This window comes from Nicotiana tabacum, chromosome 3 (assembly GCF_000715075.1).
Source record: "Nicotiana tabacum cultivar K326 chromosome 3, ASM71507v2, whole genome shotgun sequence".
Lineage (NCBI taxonomy): Eukaryota > Viridiplantae > Streptophyta > Magnoliopsida > Solanales > Solanaceae > Nicotiana > Nicotiana tabacum.
Window position 1 is genome coordinate 211,034,744 of NC_134082.1, and position 19,858 is coordinate 211,054,601.

The 19,858-nt window shown below is 40.8% G+C and overlaps 1 protein-coding gene across 1 annotated transcript; it reads left to right on the forward strand.

The window, feature by feature from the left end:
- The first annotated feature begins 332 nt into the window (after positions 1-332).
- Positions 333-6,494, forward strand: LOC142179600 (uncharacterized). The gene is made up of 2 exons (XM_075250538.1): positions 333-1,300; positions 4,317-6,494. The coding sequence occupies exon 2, from the start codon at positions 4,318-4,320 to the stop codon at positions 5,404-5,406; it is 1,089 nt and encodes a 362-aa protein (XP_075106639.1). The 5' UTR covers positions 333-1,300; position 4,317; the 3' UTR covers positions 5,407-6,494.
- The last annotated feature ends 13,364 nt before the right edge of the window (positions 6,495-19,858 follow it).

A 19,858-nucleotide genomic window follows, 5' to 3' on the forward strand; every position in this document is an offset into this window, starting at 1 on the left:
TTGTAAAAGAAATTGTTAGTTTAATTTTTAATGTTGTTATAATCAATTGAAATTTAATTACTTATTTTGGTTTGTTTCATGTGTTTTTATTTATTTTCGTAAAAGAAATTGTTAGTTTAATTTTAATATGGTTAGATTCAAGTTGAAATTCAATCAATTATTTCTTCGGTTTATTTTATTCGTTTAAAAGAATTAAGTTGTAATATAGAAATATGTTAGTTTAATCGCTTGAATCTGTTCTTTGTTGTTTAATTTAGATTTAATTCGTGTTTATTGATTGTTTGAAGTTCGTTTTAATCTAGTGAATTAATGTGAGTTTATGTTTTGGTTTGTAATCTTTGATTTTGTTTGAATCATGAATCTTTGTTATAATATTGTTGGATTTAATTTGAAGATTAATTGATTAGTTGAGTTTTAGTGATTTGAATCTGTTCATTTATTTTGTTTAATTTGAATATATTTGTTTGTTAATATTATTGAATATGCAAATATATGTGTTGTTAAAAAAATATCGTTCAGTCAAAATAATTCCGATTATTGATTCGTTGTTCATAGTTTAAGTTGGAATTCGTTGATTGAACTGGATTAAGGATTGGTTATAGCTGGTAATTTAATTTTAGGTTCTTAGATAATTTTGAAGTTAAACAGATTTTGAATCGGGGCGTAACAGTAGTTTTAGGGGTAAAATGGAAATTAACCAATTACAAATTATTTAATTATGGTGGGGACCAGACATAATGATAAAAGCAAAAAGGAAAAGGCGTGTAATGATGTCTACTTTGCAAAAAGAGGGAACATGGGGGCCCACTTTGACTACTTTTCAAAAAAAGAGAACACGGAGGGCCCACGTTGACTACTTTTACTAAAGTAAAAGTGTGATTAATAATAAAAGTTAAAGGGTCCACATAGTGGAAGGATTAGGTCTTGCTTGGATATATAAGAGACTCATTTGACACTTAATAGGGAGGAGAATTTTTTGGGAGAGATAAAAAATTTCAGAACTAAAGAGGAGATAAGAACATACTTTTAATCTTGAAGAAGAGGATTTCTAAAATATCTGAATACTATTTTCCGTATATTCCTGAGTGTGATTTCTGCCTACTGTTTGCTTCCGGGATTTTCAATTGGTTTCTTGAATTAACTGTTGGTCCTTTGTTATTGCTTTATTGGGTGGTTGCTGGAATTTTTGTTCGGTTTTCAAGTCTACTACTGGGTTTTCTGACTGTTGATTGTTTGTTGTTGCCGCGCTGTTGCTACTGCTGCTGATCCTATTCTTCCTTTCTTTGTATTCAAATACCAGGTACACTACTCTGAATCATTTCAACATATGTATTGAAGATGAAATGAAATGGCCGGAAGATTTAAGTTTTTTTTAAATTATAGAATATTCGCATTTTTAGTTAAATATTCATTATGTGTCTCATGTTATGTAAATGGTAGAAGTATTTATTATGCGAAATATTAAACTGCGGGACTAGTGGATGGGTGTCAGTATGAACACCATAAGTATTAGTTTCGGCTTTGTTAATTTTTTAGCTTAAAATCGCATTCAAATCGTTAGTAAATATTCAATACGGGAAACCGACTTAATTTGAGGGAAGGTTAGTAAACTCTAGATTTGAATTTGCAAATTTTGAAATAGAAGCAATTTGAGTTTTCTTTCTATCTTTAAATTTTGTTAATAACAAAGGCCCGCAAATAATAGGCAAACATAATAGGCCAATAATTTTGTAGAATCTGCAGGCTTACAAATATTTTCGTTTTTTTATTATTATTTTATTTTTTTCGTCATTTATTCAATTTTTTTTTTGAAAAAAAAACTTGATAAAGAAATTTGTAAAAAATAAAAATAAAAAATATTTTTTTTACAAAATATTTTCATTTTTTAAGAAAAAAACTGAAATGATGTTTTAATGGGTGATTCAACGTTGCAAGGCTAAGAGCATTAATCCATTAGGTGCGAGTTTGAGCAAAAAGAGTCAACGTTTAAGTTTAATAAACTTTTTAATAAGCTTTAGTAATTATGGTTAAATCTAGTTTTAAATGGTTTTGAATAACTAATTTCAATAGTTTTTTTTATAACAATGTAAGCTTTAAGTTAGCTATAATCAGGATCTTTTGATTTTTTTTTAATTGTCGAACTTCGTAAAAATTTTACAATTTCGAATTTTTTTATTTATTTTTAGTAAAATTCCTTTCTATTAATATTTGTCTTAATCTAGCAATTAGTATGTTATGTGTTATTATTTTTAAGCTCGTAATTAATTAGGATTTTCTTTCTTTATTTTAGAGACTAATTTTAATAGAAAAATGTAGTCGCTTTAGGATTTGTCCACTTAAAATAAATGAGATGAGTCTCGCCTAGTAAAATGTATAGATTGCGGGGCCCTCACAAATGTATGCATTAAATACTTAGAACATCAGAGTTGGCCGTCTAGAGAAATTTTACGGCCTTTCCCAAAACAACAATACGCTAGTCGTTCTAGGCGCGCCTTTAATAATTTAATTTCCTTAAACTTGGGTGCACATTGATGTGACCCAAATTCAAAATCTCAACGGAGTCAAAGTGTGTCGACGACCACGGGTACATTGATTGTAACGCGGTTCGAGATACATTTTCACAACGTTGCAGTTCCTTGTAAAAAATAATAATAGTAATTATGAAAGCGGTAAAAAGTTAAAATTTGCACATAAGTTCATATTTGTATAAAATCAGATAATCAAGCCGAATATAACAGTTGAGCGACCGTGCTAGAACCACGGAACTCGGGAATGCCTAACACCTTCTCCCGGGTTAACAGAATTCCTTATCCGGATTTCTGGTACGCAGACTGTAATATGGAGTCATTCTTTTCCTCGATTCGGGATTAAAATTGGTGACTTGGGACACCCTAAATCTCCCAAGTGGCGACTCTGAAATAAATAAACAAATCCCGTTTCGATTGTCCTTTAATTGGAAAAACTCCCTTGTACCCTCGCGGGTATGGAAAAAGGAGGTGTGACAGCTCTGGCGACTCTGCTGGGGAGTATACCCAGATCCAATGGTTCAGGGTTAGAAATTCGAGCCTTTGATAAACTGTTATAATGTTGCTTTATTATCTGATATTTTCATATGATACATGCTTAATGTGCAAAATGATGTCTTGTTACCGCTTTGATATTATCTGACTGTATATATAAACTGTGCTGAACCCTTCTCTCCTCACCTCTGGGGATGTGCTTACTGGTTGAGACTCCCTATTATGTTAGTGTCATACCCTGAAATAAAAAAGAGGCTCGGACAAGTTACTAAGTCGGATGGCCTTTTGGTTCCCGGAAAGTTGCCCCCTCCTCGACTCGAGTTGTCCGCTCGGGTAAGCCAGGTTTAGAACAAAAAACCCAGGTTTGAAACTTAATATAACAAAACTTCATGTCGGATCCCTAGTAGGAACGATTATTTGCATCATGTTGCATTTGACTTAGGGGACTCAACACAAACACAGGGGTTGGGTCCGTCTAGGATTAGCAACCTGAAATGAAAAGACCATCCTGATGCATCCTATTTATGCTGTGCATTTATTTGTTCCAAACCCGCATGTTGACCGGCTTTAATCTTGGGAACGTTGGAAAATTGAAAAAAAAAGGAAGAAAAAGAGAGAAATAACAAATAGGGAGTTAATTGATTCTTTTAGAAAACCGAGTGTCCAAGTACTATCAGAACTCTGCCGATTTTTTTTAAAAAAATATTTTAATTTTTAATTTTTTATTTATTTACCCATAATAAAAAAAAATAGAGAGAAATAAAAAGCATTCAGTGTAGGAAAGAATCCTTTATTTTAGTTTGCTTTGTTTTCAAAAAACAAACAGGAAGGAAAAATAGTGTCTTTTGCTAAAAAATGGAAAATATATTTGTTTTCAAAATTAATTGGTTTATTGGCCCGAACTACGCTGGTTTGATTCTCAATGGGTGTGAGATACGTAGGCAACCCTCATCGGGTCCAACCTCCCTTTTTGTAAAAAATATCCAAAAAGTCTATTTTAATTTTCGTTATAAATAAGTCGGATGATGCCGTTTTTTGCAAAAATAGCCGAATGTTCCTAAACAGAACGCCGGAAGGCTGACATTGCATAAACGACCATCTTTGGTCATCATTTTTGATTTTTGACCAGTTGACTCTCGCAACCTTAAATGCTTCGTTCTCGAAGTGCTAAAAGGCCGCATTTGAAAACCGAGCCCATCGTTTTGAAAAAAAAAATCTTGGGAAAGAATATAGATAGTTTTATTTTGAGTCAAATAAAAGTTTTTCGTTGGCATAATCACCTTAATAAATGTGCAGGATGAGCACAATACAAAACGAACCCTTTTCAATAATGACCAAGATCCCTTTTGAGTTGCGATTATGGTGGAATGACCTAGGCAAGGAAGGGCAAGACAAAGTAAAGAAGTATCTGAAAGATCTCCCGGATTTGCTAAACATCCAGCCTCGGGGTGATATTATCAGATCATTGGTCACTTGTTGGGATTCAGCACATAATGTATTCCACTTCTCGGACTTTGAGCTCTTCCCGACATTGGAAGAAATAGCGGGATACATCGGAAATGATGAAGCTCTGTTAAGGTTCAAGTACTTGATTGCACCCAGGGCCGTCACTGTACACCGGTTTCTGGATTCCCTAAAAATACCCCGAACATTTCACCATCCAGATTTTGCAAAAGGTTTCTGCAGTCTCCGCCTCATATATGCTAGATACGGCCACGTGGGCGGGTTCAATAAGCCAGACTTCAAACTATGCAGTAGAGATAACCGACAGAAGTGGGATGAACACAGGCTGGTAGCTTTTATGATAGCTTTTTTGGGTCTTATAGTATTCCCAAGGAAAGACGGAAACATTGATTTGAAAGTAGCTGGGGTCGTCAGTACCTTGCTCACCCAAGATAAAAGCACTCTGGCGCCTATGATTATGGCTGACATCTTCCGGGCTCTCACTGCTTTCCGAGCCGGGGGCAACTTTTTCGAGGGATGTAACCTATTGTTGCAAATGTGGATGACCGATAATTTATGCCACCGCTCCCAGCTCTTGGGTTACGGTTCGCCCGAGAAGACTTGCATTGGAGAATTTTACACAAGAATCAAAGGGGTTAGTCTACCCGAGGAAGTCACAGCTTGGATGTCATTCTTCCGAACTCTCACTGCCAACCAAATCCAGTGGATGCTCGGATGGTTGCCTGTTGAGGAAATCCTATACATGCCGGCAACCAGGCCCCACTTTCTGTTGATGGGACTCAAAAGCATCCAACCCTATGTACCGTATCGGGTTTTGAGGCAACTTGGGAGGTATCAAGTAGTTCCGAAAGATGAAGACTTGAGTACCCGGGTGGTTGAAATCAGTCCTGACGGTCGGTTCCCCGAAAAAGAAGTTCGCTAGATCTGGAGTGAGTGTCAACATTTGACGGCAAATACTTGCGTGTTGGATACAGCTAAAGGAGAAGTTTCCCCGGGGTATCACGCTTGGTTCAGAGGTGACACGTCCTGCGGGAGACCAGCTAAAAGACCTCATCTCATAGATTTTGCTGAGTCATCCCAGGAGCAATGGAACTGGTTAGCAAAGGAAAAGGGTTATCGGGCGGAGATCGGTGAGTTGAAGCAACAAGTTGAAAGTCTGAAATTCAATAACAGTGTGCAAGTTGCTGCGGATCGAGGTGAAAGGAATAGATTGGCCCAAGAAAATGAAGAACTTAGGGCCCAAATCCAGAAATTGAGAATGGCTCCTGATAAACAACCAAGGAGTCGATCAGATGAGCAGTTGATAAAAGGGCTGAAAAATAAAGTCAGGGAATGGCGGTATGGTTTAGAAAAATCTGAGAACATCATGGCAAAACTCAAAGCACAGTGGGGTACAAGAGCAGATAAGCATCGCCGATACTTGAATCAATTGAAACGCGACCACGAGAAAGCTCTTGCCAACATGAAGAGAAAGGTGGCTACACTTGATGGTAAAGCAGTTAAGCAGGCTGAGGATTTCCAAATTGAAAGCGGACACTGTTACGACTTGTTGGCCCAAATGGAGGTAGAAGTGCGGCAACTGAAAAATCAGCATATGCAGGATTCTTAGGCATTGAAAACATGCAGTGATCAAATAAAATGCCTGATTCTAGAAAAGAAGCAAGCAAGGGACAGGATTAGAGCCATTGCCCGCGCCATTTTTAGAAGATGTCGCGCTTGTGAAGACATGACCCATGCTACTTTTGTCTCAGCAGTGCTGATCTATGTGAAACGGACCATGAATGAATTAGAGCAACTCAAAAGGGACTTGGAACCTAGGCCCGCGGCGAGGCCGAACGATGCCCCGCAGGCACCCATATTTGAAGCTTTAGAGTATGCGTAGTTCGTGTCTGTATTTCTTTATATATTTTTTTAGCCTATGGTTTGTCTGTCCATTGTTTTTTCACATCAAAGTGTTTCCGTAGTCTTGGAACTTGTATCTGACCTTAGTTTACGTTTGTCATTTTCTTTCTGCAAAAAGGATTTTAGTTTGTAATGTTTGTTTTAAGTAATGAAACATTGAAAATCTTTCTGCATGAACTACGTTTGGTCTCATTCGTGCGGGGTCACGATGCGTAGGCAATCTCTATAGGATTCCATCGTAATTGTTAAATAATAAAAAAATAAAAAATATAAAAAAAAGGAGAGAGAGAGGGAGAAGAAGAAAAAGGAGATTCTGGAACACTCGAAAGAGGTAAATAAAATAAGCCGGGATGATGCGTGCGGTCAGAGCAAAAGCATGTTAGAAATGGTTAACTGCCTAGGAACATTGCATCCCAATGTGCAATTACAATATTTGTTAAGACGCTAACACTGACAAGTTTGTTGTTTTTCAATCCAATACCAGTTAGTTTGTTAGGGCGTGCTGGCACAGTACCATTATCAAACAAGATCGAAAGGTCCTATACCAGAAATCATGACTGGGTCAGACAACAGCGTTGAGTCAGAAAAGACGGCCAATCAGATGCTGAAGGATGCCTTGGAGAAAATGGAAAAAATGAGGCTAGAAATGAATGAAATGCGGATAGCCTTAGCTAGAGCCCAGAAGGGACAGGAACTACCCGTTACTCCTACCCTCCAACCAATAAACACGCCGGAATACCTTTCCACTGGCCCTTCAACGAGTTTCCCAAGCCATCACTACTATCAGGGAAGAGAGGCCTATGATCACCAAGCCCCACCACCCAGTCAAAACCCTCCTCCACCAAATGTTCCCGTCTTTGTAGCATCTCCCCCAGCCCCATTGCACAGATCATCTAGCGAGCCGATGTTTCAGGCTCACGACACACAATATTACCCTCTTGAAATCACATTCAAAGCACCCGAGCCACATACCTATAATCCCCACTTTGAGGTCCCGGCGGAGATTGAAAAGCCGGCAAAGAGCCCAGAGCAGGATGAGGTGATGCGGAAATTTAAAAGCCTGGAGCAGTCCTTCAGGAACATACACGGGTTAGGCAACCAGGTCAGTGTGGCCTACAAGGATCTATGCCCTTTCCCTGACGTCCAATTACCAGCAGGGTTCAAGATGCCCAAGTTCGATTTGTACGAAGGGCATGGCGATCCTATGGCACATCTGCGGGGTTTTTGAAGCAAAATGAGGGGAGCAGGGGGAAAAGATGAGCTACTGATAGCTTACTTTGGCCAGAGTTTGAGTGGGTCGGCACTGGAGTGGTACACGAGACAAGATCCGAGCAGGTGGTACACCTGGGATGACTTGGCACAGGCTTTCGCAGGACATTTCCAGTACAACCTTGAGATAGTCCCAGACCGTCTCACATTGCTAAAGCTCGAAAAGAAATCTGGGGAGAGCTTCCGGGAATTTGGTTTCCGATGGAGGGAACAGGCAGCCAGAGTTGATCCTCCGATGAGAGAGGGGGAAATGTTAGATTACTTTCTACAAACTCTAGAGCCAACTTACTTCGGTCACTTGGTGATGTCAGTTGGCAAATCCTTCAATGAAGTGGTGAAAATGGGAAGCATGATAGAAGAGGGACTTAAGTCCAATAAGATCCTAAGTTACTCAGCAATTAAGGCAACGACTCAGGCCATTCAGAGCGGCACGAGAGGTGCGCTCGGAAAGAAAAGGAGAGAAGAGGTAACGACAACAGAAGTCGGCAATTGGTCCAGATCTAAAGGTCTTTCCCCTCATTACCAACCCAGACCCCATCATCTAAACTACCCACACATTCCAAATTACCCACCACAACCCTACTACCCACCACAAGAACAACACTTCTCTGTCCATCAAGCCCAGACATACACCCAACTTCCGGTTCGCCCACAATGGCGCGCACCGGCTCCCCACAATACATACCCACCTCCACATAACACCTACCCCCACCACAAAATCCCTATCCACCGCCAAGAGCCTATAGGAACCCTCCAGGGATGGGTTTCAGGGGAAATCCGACCTCCAGAAATGAAAGATTGCAGAGGCAAAGAACTTTTACTAAGTTGGGGGAAACTTATATTGTCTTGTTCCACAAATTGAGGCAGTTGTGTTTATTAAATCCTGTGGAGCCTAGATTGACAAATCCCTTACCCCAAAATATGGATCACTCGGTAAGATGTGAATATTGTTCGGGAGCTCCCGGACATGATACCGAGAAATGTTGGAGGCTGAAACATGCAATACAAGATCTTATTGATACCAACAAGATCGAGGTACAGGCCCCGGAGGCACCCAACATTAACCAGAACCCATTGCCAAAGCACCCCGAAGCCCACATGATCGAGCTTGTGCACGAAGGAGGGGAGCCGAAGAAACCCTCACAGACAGTGATGATGATCCGTGCCACTCTGAAAGAAAAATCGATCGATGAGGAAGCAGGGGTACAGTTGAAGGGGGAAGATGTCAAGCCAGTGGTGATATTGGGGAAGAATCCATCTGCCGCTACAAGGAAACCAGAACCAGCCAAGTTGGTAATAATGGGAGCATCATCTACACCCGTGGTTGTTGTGAAGGGGGTCTGCAGGGAACCGGTCATCATAAAGCCAGTAGTCCAAACACCAGTGATTGATAGCAAGGCCGTGCCTTGGAAGTACGAGAAGGCAATGGTGATGTACAAGGGACAACAAGTGGAGGAGAATAGTTGTGAGGCGCAGGGACTGACTCGATCAGGACGATGTTTTGCTCCGGCGGAGTTGAGAAGACCCAATCCAGCTGCAACAAAGAAACCTGTGTCAGAAGAAGAAGCTGAGGAATTCTTAAAGAAGATGAAAGTGCAGGATTACTCCGTGGTCGAACAGTTGAAGAAAACACCGGCCTAGATCTCGCTGCTATCATTACTCATCCATTCGGATGAACATCGTCGGGCCCTGATGAAGATACTAAATGAAGCTCATGTGCCAAACGAGATTTCTGTAAATCACCTGGAAACGACTGCCAACAAAATTTTCGAGGTGAACAGGGTAACATTTTCAGATGATGATCTGCCAATGGAGGGCACGGAGCATAATAAAGCTCTCTACCTAACTGTCAAATGTGAAGATTCGGCAGTTACTCGGGCATTGGTGGATAATGGCTCAAGCGCTAATATTTGTCCATTATCCACCCTGAACCAGTCGAAATCGGCCACGGAAGAATCCACAAGAATAGCATTTGCGTCCGAGGATTTGACGGAAATGGAACAGCCACCGTGGGGGATATTGTACTTGAGTTGACCATCGGTCCAGTCGAGTTTGCTATGGAGTTCCAGGTATTGGATGCCGCGGTATCTTATAACCTTTTGTTGGGACGACCGTGGATCCACGCGGCCAAAGCAGTGCCATCCACATTGCATCAAATGGTCAAGTTTGAATGGAACAGACAAGATGTGGTGCTGCATGGGGAAGACGTTGCATGCACTATAGGAGGTGCCATTCATAGAAACCAACGATGACAAAGGCCCTTGAGTTTACCAGATTTTTGATGCAGTGTCAGCAAACAAGATCCCCGAGGGTACAAGCATTCCACACCCCAGAATAGCTTTTGCCACCGTCATGATAGTTTCAGAGATGCTGAGTAACGGGTTCGTGCCAGGAAAAGGTTTGGGGGCTGAACTTCAAGGTATTGTCCAACCCGTCTCTTAACCCAAGAATGTAGAGACCTTTGGGCTGGGATTCAAGCCCACATCAGCAGATGTCAGACATGCCCGTAAGATGAAGAAGAAAGTTTGGGTTCTTCCCAAGCCAGTCCCGTGCCTGTCCAGATCCTTTGTCAGAGCAGGTACCAGAAAGTTGTCGGTCCCGAAAGTTCTCGGACCAATGATTGGGCCAGATGGAGATTTAGATGAGGGCTTTGAAAGGTTGTTCGCCGGTGTCAACATGGTAGAAGCTGGAGAAGGTTCCAGTAGGGTGGATATATAATTTGTGGGGCCTAGGGCCAAGATCAACAATTGGACAGCTACTCCTCTTCCTACCCGGAGGGAGTCTTGGTAGTAGGCTTTGGATTTTCTTTCTTGTTTCCTGGATTATTCCAGAGTTGTAATCCAGTTTTGATTTTTATTCAATAAAAGTGTGAAACTCTGTTATCCTGCATTTTAATAAAGAGTGAAAGTTTCCTTTTCTTGTTTTGTTTTAATTTTGTTTCTTCTTCTTTTATTTCTGAACAGTTCTCTTTGCACTGGTACTAACGATGTGGCATGCACAACGGATCTTCAACCCAGTCTAAATAATCAATCTGATTCTGAATTAATCGCACAAGAGATTGATTACGATGATGAATCGGAATACAAAGAGGAGGATGCCTTCGAAGAGATAAACAGAGAGTTGAGCCAGTTCGAAGAGAAACCTAAGCCCAATTTGAGTTACACTGAAGCAGTCAATTTGGGGGATGTCGACAATGTCAGGGAAACCAAAATCAGCATCCACATTGAGCCTAGCATTAGGGAAGAACTGATCAAAGCACTCATTGAGTTTAAAGATGTTTTTGCGTGGTCGTATGATGACATGCCTGGTTTAAGCACCAAGCTAGTGGTTCACAAATTACCCACTGACCCGGCATGCCATCCCGTCAAGCAGAAATTGAGGAAGTTCAAGACAGATATGAGTGTGAAGATTAAAGAAGAAGTAACCAAGCAGCTGCAAGCAAAGGTTATTCGGGTCACTCGATATCCTGATTGGTTAGCTAATGTGGTGCCAGTACCAAAGAAAGATGGGAAGATCAGGGTATGCGTCGACTACCGCAATCTGAACAGGGCCAGCCCAAAAGATAACTTTCCCTTACCCAATATCCATATCTTGATCGACAATTGCGCCGGACGAGAAATCGGATCTTTGGTGGATTGCTATGCTGGGTATCATCAGATTCTGATGGATGAAGAAGATGCAGAGAAGACAGATTTCATTACGCCATGGGGGACTTATTGCTATCGGGTAATGCCATTCGGTTTAAAGAATGCTGGGGCAACGTACATGAGAGCAATGACTACTGTGTTCCATGATATGATGCACAAAGAGATTGAGGTGTACGTAGATGATGTGATCATCAAATCCAAGCGTTAGGAAGACCACGTAGCAGACCTTAGGAAGTTTTTTGAAAGACTTCGAAGGTACGACATTAAGCTCAACCCAGCCAAATGTGCATTTGGTGTTCCATCTGGAAAGCTGTTGGGATTCATCGTCAGTCGGCGAGGCATTGAGTTGGACCCGTCAAAGATCAAATCCATCCAGGAATTGCCGCCCCCGAGGAATAAAACAGAAGTAATGAGTCTGTTGGGAAAGTTGAACTATATCAGCAGGTTCATCGCTCAGCTCACAGCGACTTGTGAACCCATTTTTCGGCTACTGAGGAAAGATGTTGCAATAGAGTGGACGACAGAATGTCAGGAAGCCTTCGACCAAATCAAGGGGTATCTATCAAACCCACATGTGTTGGTTCCACCTGAACCAGGAAGACCGTTGATTCTCTATCTAACGGTACTGGAAAATTCATTTGGGTGCGTACTGGGGCAACATGACATCACAGGAAGGAAAGAGCAAGCCATCTATTATCTCAGCAAGAAGTTTACAGTCTATGAGGTCAAGTACACTCAGCTTGAGAAGACATGTTGTGCCCTAACTTGGGTAGCACAGAAGTTCAAGCATTATCTGTCGTCGTACACCACTTACCTTATTTCACGCCTGGTTCCATTGAAGTATATTTTCCAGAAGCCTATGCCCACAGGGAGATTGGCAGAATGGCAGATATTACTCACAGAGTTCGACATTATCTATGTGACGAGGACGGCCATGAAAGCCCAAGCATTGGCTGATCACTTGGCTGAGACTCCTATTGATGAAGAATACGAGCCTTTAAGGACGTATTTTCCAGATGAAGAAGTGATGCATATAGAGGAGTTAGAACTGACTGAGGAACCAGGATGGAAGCTTTACTTTGATGGGGCTGCGAATGCGAAAGGGGTTGGAATAGGAGCGGTACTTATTTCTGAAACAGGACATCACTATCCTGTTACAGCTCGGCTACGTTTCTATTGTACCAACAACATGGCTGAATATGAGGCATGCATTTTGGGCCTACGATTGGCTGCAGACATGGATGTTCTGGACGTCTTGGTCTTGGGAGACTCGGACCTCCTAGTACATCAGATTCAGGGTGAATGGGAAACACGTGATTTAAAGTTTATACCTTATCGACAATGTTTGCACGATCTGAGCAAGCAATTTCGATCAGTGGAGTTCAGACACATCCCGAGAGTTCACAATGATGTGGCCGATGCTTTAGCCACTTTGGCATCGATGTTGCACCATCCAGACAAAATCCATGTTGACCCATTGCATATTCAGGTTCGTGATCAGCATGCCTACTGCAACGTGATAGAAGAAGAAATGGATGGCGAACCATGGTTTTATGATGTCAAGGAATATCTCAGGATAGGGATATATCCGGAGCAGGCAACCGGAGATCAAAAGAGAGCCATTCGATGACTGGCAAATGGATTTTTCCTCAGCGGAGGAATGTTGTACAAAAGAACCCCAGATCTGGGATCGCTGAGATGTATTGATGCGGGTCAAGCCACGATAGTGATGACAGATGTACATGCTGGAGTCTGTGGGCCCCATATGAGCGGATATGTATTGGCAAAGAAGATTATGCGAGCGGGATATTATTGGCTTACTATGGAGCATGATTGTATCAGTTTCATGCGAAAGTGCCATCAGTGTCAAATCCACGGAGATCTGATTCATTCTCCACTAACGGAATTGCACACAATGTCAACACCATGGCCATTTGTGGCATGGGGCATGGATGTCATTGGGCCTATTGAGCCGGCAGCTTCGAACGGTCACAGGTTCATTCTGGTAACCATCGATTATTTCACTAAATGGGTTGAAGCCAAAACTTTCAAGTCAGTAACCAAGAAGGCAGTGGTGGATTTTGTCCATTCCCATATCATCTGTAGATTTGGGATCTCGAAAGTGATAATCACGGACAATGGTGCTAATCTTAACAGCAACTTGATGAGAGAAGTATGTGAACAGTTTAAGACTACACACCGTAATTCCACCCCGTATAGGCCCAAGGCGAATGGAGAGGTTGAGGCAGCCAACAAAAACATAAAGAAGATATTGAGGAAAATGGTTGAATGATCCAGACAATGGCATGAAAAGCTACCATTTGCATTGTTGGGATACCGCACTACTGTTCGTACTTCAATAGGTGCGACTCCTTATTTGTTGGTATACGGAACTGAAGTAGTAATACCAGCAGAAGTTGAAATTTCATCCCTTCGAATTGTCGCTGAGGCCGGGATTAATGATGATGAATGGGTCAAAGCCCGACTAGAGAAGTTGAGCTTGATTGATGAAAAAAGATTGGCAGCAGTATGCCATGGCCAATTATATCAGAAGAGAATGGCAAGAGCATACAATAAGAAGGTGCGCCCCAGGAAATTTGAAGTGGGGCAGCAGGTATTGAAACGGATCCTCCCACATCAGATTGAGGCAAAAGGCAAGTTCGCCCTGAATTGGCAAGGGTCGTATGTCGTGACCAGAGTATTATCCAATGGCGCTTTATGTCTGACAGATGTCGAAGGAAGATGCATCGACATGGCTATCAATTCTGATGCAGTCAAGAGATATTACGTGTAATTCTCTTTTGTTGTTTATTTGTTTGTCTGTACTTGGTGTTTATCGGATAATGAAATGACAGAGGCAATTCTTTCTTCTATCCAAACACTGTTACCCTTGCTTTACCCCTTTGAGCCTTACTTATTCTTTCATACCCCTCTCTTGAAATCATTAACAAAAATGAAAATTAATGAAAAAAAGAAAAGAAGGAAAATAATAACAAAAAAAGGGAAGTTCGCAAAAAAATAAAATAATGGAACTGAGTGAACTACGTTCGGCCTGATTCCTCAAAGAGGATACGTAGGCGCCTCACGGCTCGGTCGTAATGTAACAAAAGTCAAAAAAAAAATTCCCCGAGTAAAACTGGGGCAGAAGTTATGTTTAAAATTTTGAAGAAAAAAAAAAGAGAAGGTTTTGATTCCAAGAGTTGTAATGTTTCACCCATCAAAGTTATTTTGAATTTTTATATCCTTTCTTTTAAGTCCCACATAAAACCCATACTGATATCCAAAAAAGACCTCCCAATCAGTATACGAGAGGTGCCAAGACAGTCAAGTGAATGTCGAGGATAACACGTTGGTCCCCGACCCAATAAGGATCATGAGCTGAAAGAATTGATAGCCATGGGAATTCCCAGCAGAGAGAATCTTACCGGCAATACTCCAATCCCCGGCTGAGAGAAGCAAAATGAGAGAGTCTTATCGGTGAAAACCTTCACAGGCACCATAAGGCAACGAGAGTTGTGAGAACTGAGAGAGTCTTATCAGTGGAAACCCCTCGAAGGGCACTATGAGGCGACAAGATAGATTGGCGGAAGGAATCCGCATTTTGCGAAGAATTGGGACACCTATTTATCCCTAGCAAGTGAGGATATCAGAAAGATTGATCGACACAAATAGACTGGGTTGATTAATCCGGAATGCACAACATGATCGTTAGAATCGGTTATACCACCCAGATAAGTTCATTTCTTTTCTTTTCTCCAGCATTTGTTCAGAAAGATTTTCTCTTTTTCTATGCTTTCATTTCTTTGTTTAAAAGACTTTCTCCAGAAATTTATTTTTTAGAAAGGTCTTTCAAAGCTTACTACCAGTTGCCAAAATAGTACAATGCAAAATGAGAAGAGGACAGGCCAGAGACAAGGCGATAAGACAAAAGACGTTGGTTGCAAGGCCAAATAATATTTGTCTAAAATGGCAAGGAAAGTACGGAAAGAACCGGAAAAACAGCATGTTGAACAAATCGTGGGCTAAGTTCCAAGAGGATCCCCAGCAGAACTCCGACCGATTATCGACCAAAGTTCCGAGGTGGTCGGACAACACAGAGTGGGAAGGGAGGAAAGTAAAATGTATTTTCAGCAAAATAACCCCTAGCAAGTTTCAAGACACAGAACGGAGAAGTAATAAATGGAAGAACCATCCCTAGCAGAATGTTATCCCCAGCAAATAACAGCATCCCCAACAAGTTTTGGGAACGCCAAACAGGAATAAGGGAGAAAGGGAAGAACCATCCCCAGCAGGAGCGGCACGACCACTCACCATGTTTTAAAACTAACAAATTTTCTTTGATTTGAAGCATGAAAAGGAAATCTTATTAATGGCGAAAAACATGTCACAAGGAAAGGCACCAGAACTGGGGCAGAAAGTTTTCTGCCACCGTTGAAAATTTTCTCGGAAACACGAGGAAACAAATTCAAGTTATTACTTAGAATTAGGCGCCCACCTGTATAATGCAGGCATACCTTTCAGTTTTTCATTTCCTGTTCTAGGCGCCCACCAGTATAATGCGGGAATACATTTATGTCTTTTCATTTCATGTCCTCGGTCGCCCACCAGTATAATGCGGGCATACCTTTCAGTTTTTCATTTCATGTCCTCGGTCGCCCACCAGTATAATGCGGGCATACCTTTCAGTTTTTCATTTCCTGTCCTCGGTCGCCCACCAGTATAATGCGGGCATACCTTTCAGTTTTTCATTTCATGTCCTCGGTCGCCCACCAGTATAATGCGGGCATACCTTTCAGTTTTTCATTTCCTGTCCTCGGTCGCCCACCAGTATAATGCGGGCATACCTTTCAGTTTTTCATTTCATGTCCTCGGTCGCCCACCAGTATAATGCGGGCATACCTTTCAGTTTTTCATTTCATGTCCTCGGTCGCCCACCAGTATAATGCGGAAATACATTTCTGTCTTTTCATTTCATGTCCTCGGTCTCCCACCAGTATAATGCGGGCATACATTTTTGTTTTCATTTCATCGGTCGCCCACCAGTATAATGCGGGCATACCTTTCAGTTTTTCATTTCATGTCCTCGGTCGCCCACCAGTATAATGCGGGAATACATTTCTGTCTTTTCATTTCATGTCCTCGGTCGCCCACCAGTATAATGTGGGCATACCTTTTAGTTTTTCATTTCATGTCCTCGGTCGCCCACCAGTATAATGCGGGCATACCTTTCAGTTTTTCATTTCCTGTCCTCGGTCGCCCACCAGTATAATGCGGGCATACCTTTCAGTTTTTCATTTCATGTCCTCGGTCGCCCACCAGTATAATGCGGGAATACATTTCTGTCTTTTCATTTCATGTCCTCGGTCGCCCACCAGTATAATGCGGGCATACATTTCATATTTTTCACTCAGGCACCCACCTGTATAACGAGAGGAATACTTTTCAGTCTTATACTGCAGATCTTGAAATCAGTAACCCACCAGAATGCAGAAGGTTACAACAGGAATGCCCAGCAGAAAATAATAAAAAATCCCCAGCACCGGAAAGCAGAAGGTTGCAACAAGAGGTCCCAGCACAAATTCAAGCGCATGAGTCAAAAGGAAGAAAGACGCGTCTTGAAAGAAGCGGCCTATGAACATCAAATTATGCCCAGCATAACAAATTTAATTAAGGAGGCCATATCCCCAGCGGACCGAACAAAATGATGAAAACTGGTATTCAGAAAAGCAAGAGGCCAGTTTCATCCCCAAGTTCTCGGAAGAAAGGCACCAGAAGAAGCACAAGCCGACAAGAAAGCAGGGCAACAAGAACGAGTTAAAGATAGATGAGATTTTATGATCCGTAGTCTAGCCTAGCCTCTTGTTTTCTTTTAATCACGGTGTAACAAGGAGATCGATAAGCAGTGGTAATAGCGTGCAACAGCAGTAACATTGCAGTCCCATGGTAGTCCCAGCTACCAAAACTTCCCGAACTACATTAACCTGATTCCCCTTTAGCCAGGGATATGTAGGAAACCTTTGAAGCAAAGGTTCGGTTAAACCTTTTTCAAAAAAATGCTTCACACGGAGTACTCGGATGGGCAAAAATCGCTTGCTTTATCTTTGCACGAAAACCCTTCGTGTCTTCGGGCAAAGAGGGGCAGCTGTAAGCACGTGATTTTTGCCCTATGAAAGAATTACTCCCAAAAATTCAAAATAAAATAATTTTCCTTGTGTGCAATTTTTGTGTTCTTCGTGGCATTTCTGTGTAATTATTTGCATTTTGTCTTTGCATGTTTATTTGTTAGGTTAATAAAAAATATATAAAATATGTCGCATTTGCGTTTAATATTTAATTAAGTTTGTTTACAAAACGAAAAAATTATAAAAATAATGTACTCTGCATTTTTAGCACTTAATGTCCAAATTGGGTGATTTTCTCGTTAGTCGCTATTTAATTGTGTGTTAACTGTTATTAAGAGTTAATTAGTATTTCGAGATAATTTTGGGTTTTATAATTTAATCTTAGCATTCTAGCTTTATTATTATTTAGGAAAATTGAATAAATAGAAAAGGATAAAAATAGAAGAGATCGGATTGGGCCTTTTCCTCAATTGTAAGTCACAGGCCCAAAGAGACCCAATCTTCCCAAACGACCCAGTCCATTTCGAACTGGGTCGACCCAGTACATAACCCAAAAAGACCCAAACCCCATTTTCATTTTTTTTTTCTTTCATTTTTCATAAAAAAGCAAAACAAAACAAAAAAATATAAACCAAAAAAAAAAAGAAAAACCTAAGACTACCCGCAACCCCCCCCCCCTCTCTCTTCTTCTTCCTCTCTTTCTCTCCTTCTTCTCCAAATATCCTCCCATGTCAGCCCCTCCCCCTCACACCCCTTCTCCCTCACGTCACACACAGTACATATACACACACATACGCGACGCATACACACACAACTCGTCGATCTCCCTCTCTTGTCCGCCATGGTTGCGTCTTCAAGATCTTGCCACTGCGTCCATTGCTTTGCTTCTTCCTCGTCACATGCTGCCCGCCATGGCTGCGTTTATAGCTCTTCAAAATGATCAAAAGATCTCATCATTGCTGTCCGCCATGGCTGCGTCTCCATGCTCTTCAAACGAGCACGAGATCCCGTCGTATTGTTGCCCGTTGTTTCCTCTTCTTCGCTCGTCGCTACTGCTATTTCTCATTCTTCATCCGGCGAGTTGCTCCAGCCATGGCTGCTGCCACGCTGCCATGGACAACCACCAAATGACACCTGAACAAGACGACCATCTAGCTTCGGACTGCTTTGACTACTTGGGGGCCCACTTTGACTACTTTTCAAAAAGAGGGAACACGGAGGGCCCACGTTGACTACTTTTACTAAAGTAAAAGTGTGAGTAATAATAAAAGTTAAAGGGTCCACATAGTGGAAGGATTAGGTCTTGCTTGGATATATAAGAGACTCATTTGACACTTAATAGGGAGGAGAATTTTTTGGGAGAGATAAAAAATTTCAGAACTAAAGAGGAGATAAGAACATACTTTTAATCTTGAAGAAGAGGATTTCTAAAATATCTGAATACTATTTTCCGTATATTCCTGAGTGTGATTTCTGCCAACTGTTTGCTTCCGGGATTTTCAATTGGTTTCTTGAATTAACTGTTGGTCCTTTGTTATTGCTTTATTGGGTGATTGCTGGAATTTCTGTTCGGTTTTCAAGTCTACTACTGGGTTTTCTGACTGTTGATTGTTTGTTGTTGCTGCGCTGTTGCTACTGCTGCTGATCCTATTCTTCCTTTCTTTGTATTCAAATACCAGGTACACTACTCTGAATCATTTCAACATATGTATTGAAGATGAAATGAAATGGCCGGAAGATTTAAGTTTTTTTTTAATTATAGAATATTCGCATTTTTAGTTAAATATTCATTATGTGTCTCATGTTATGTAAATGGTAGAAGTATTTATTATGCGAAATATTAAACTGCGGGATTAGTGGATGGGTGTCAGTATGAACACCATAAGTATTAGTTTCGGCTTTGTTAATTTTTTAGCTTAAAATCGCATTCAAATCGTTAGTAAATATTCAATACGGGAAACCGACTTAATTTAAGGGAAGGTTAGTAAACTCTAGATTTGAATTTGCAAATTTTGAAATAGAAGCAATTTGTGTTTTCTTTCTATCTTTAAATTTTTTTAATAACAAAGGCCCGCAAATATTAGGCAAACATAATAGGCCAATAATTTTGTAGAATCTGCAGGCTTACAAATATTTTCGTTTTTTTATTATTATTATTTTATTTTTTTCGTCATTTATTCAGTTTTTTTTTTGAAAAAAAAACTTGAAAAAGAAATTTGTAAAAAATAAAATAAAAATATTTTTTTACAAAATATTTTCATTTTTTAAGAAAAAAAAACTGAAATGATGTTTTAATGGGTGATTCAACGTTGCAAGGCTAAGAGCATTAATCCATTAGGTGCGAGTTTGAGCAAGATGAGTCAACGTTTAAGTTTAATAAACTTTTTAATAAACTTTAGTAATTATGGTTAAATCTAGTTTTAAATGGTTTTGA

Excerpts from the sequence above, each read along its gene's own strand:
- LOC142179600 (XM_075250538.1), top strand. The coding sequence starts at position 4,318 with ATGAGCACAATACAAAACGAACCCTTTTCAATAATGACCAAGATCCCT.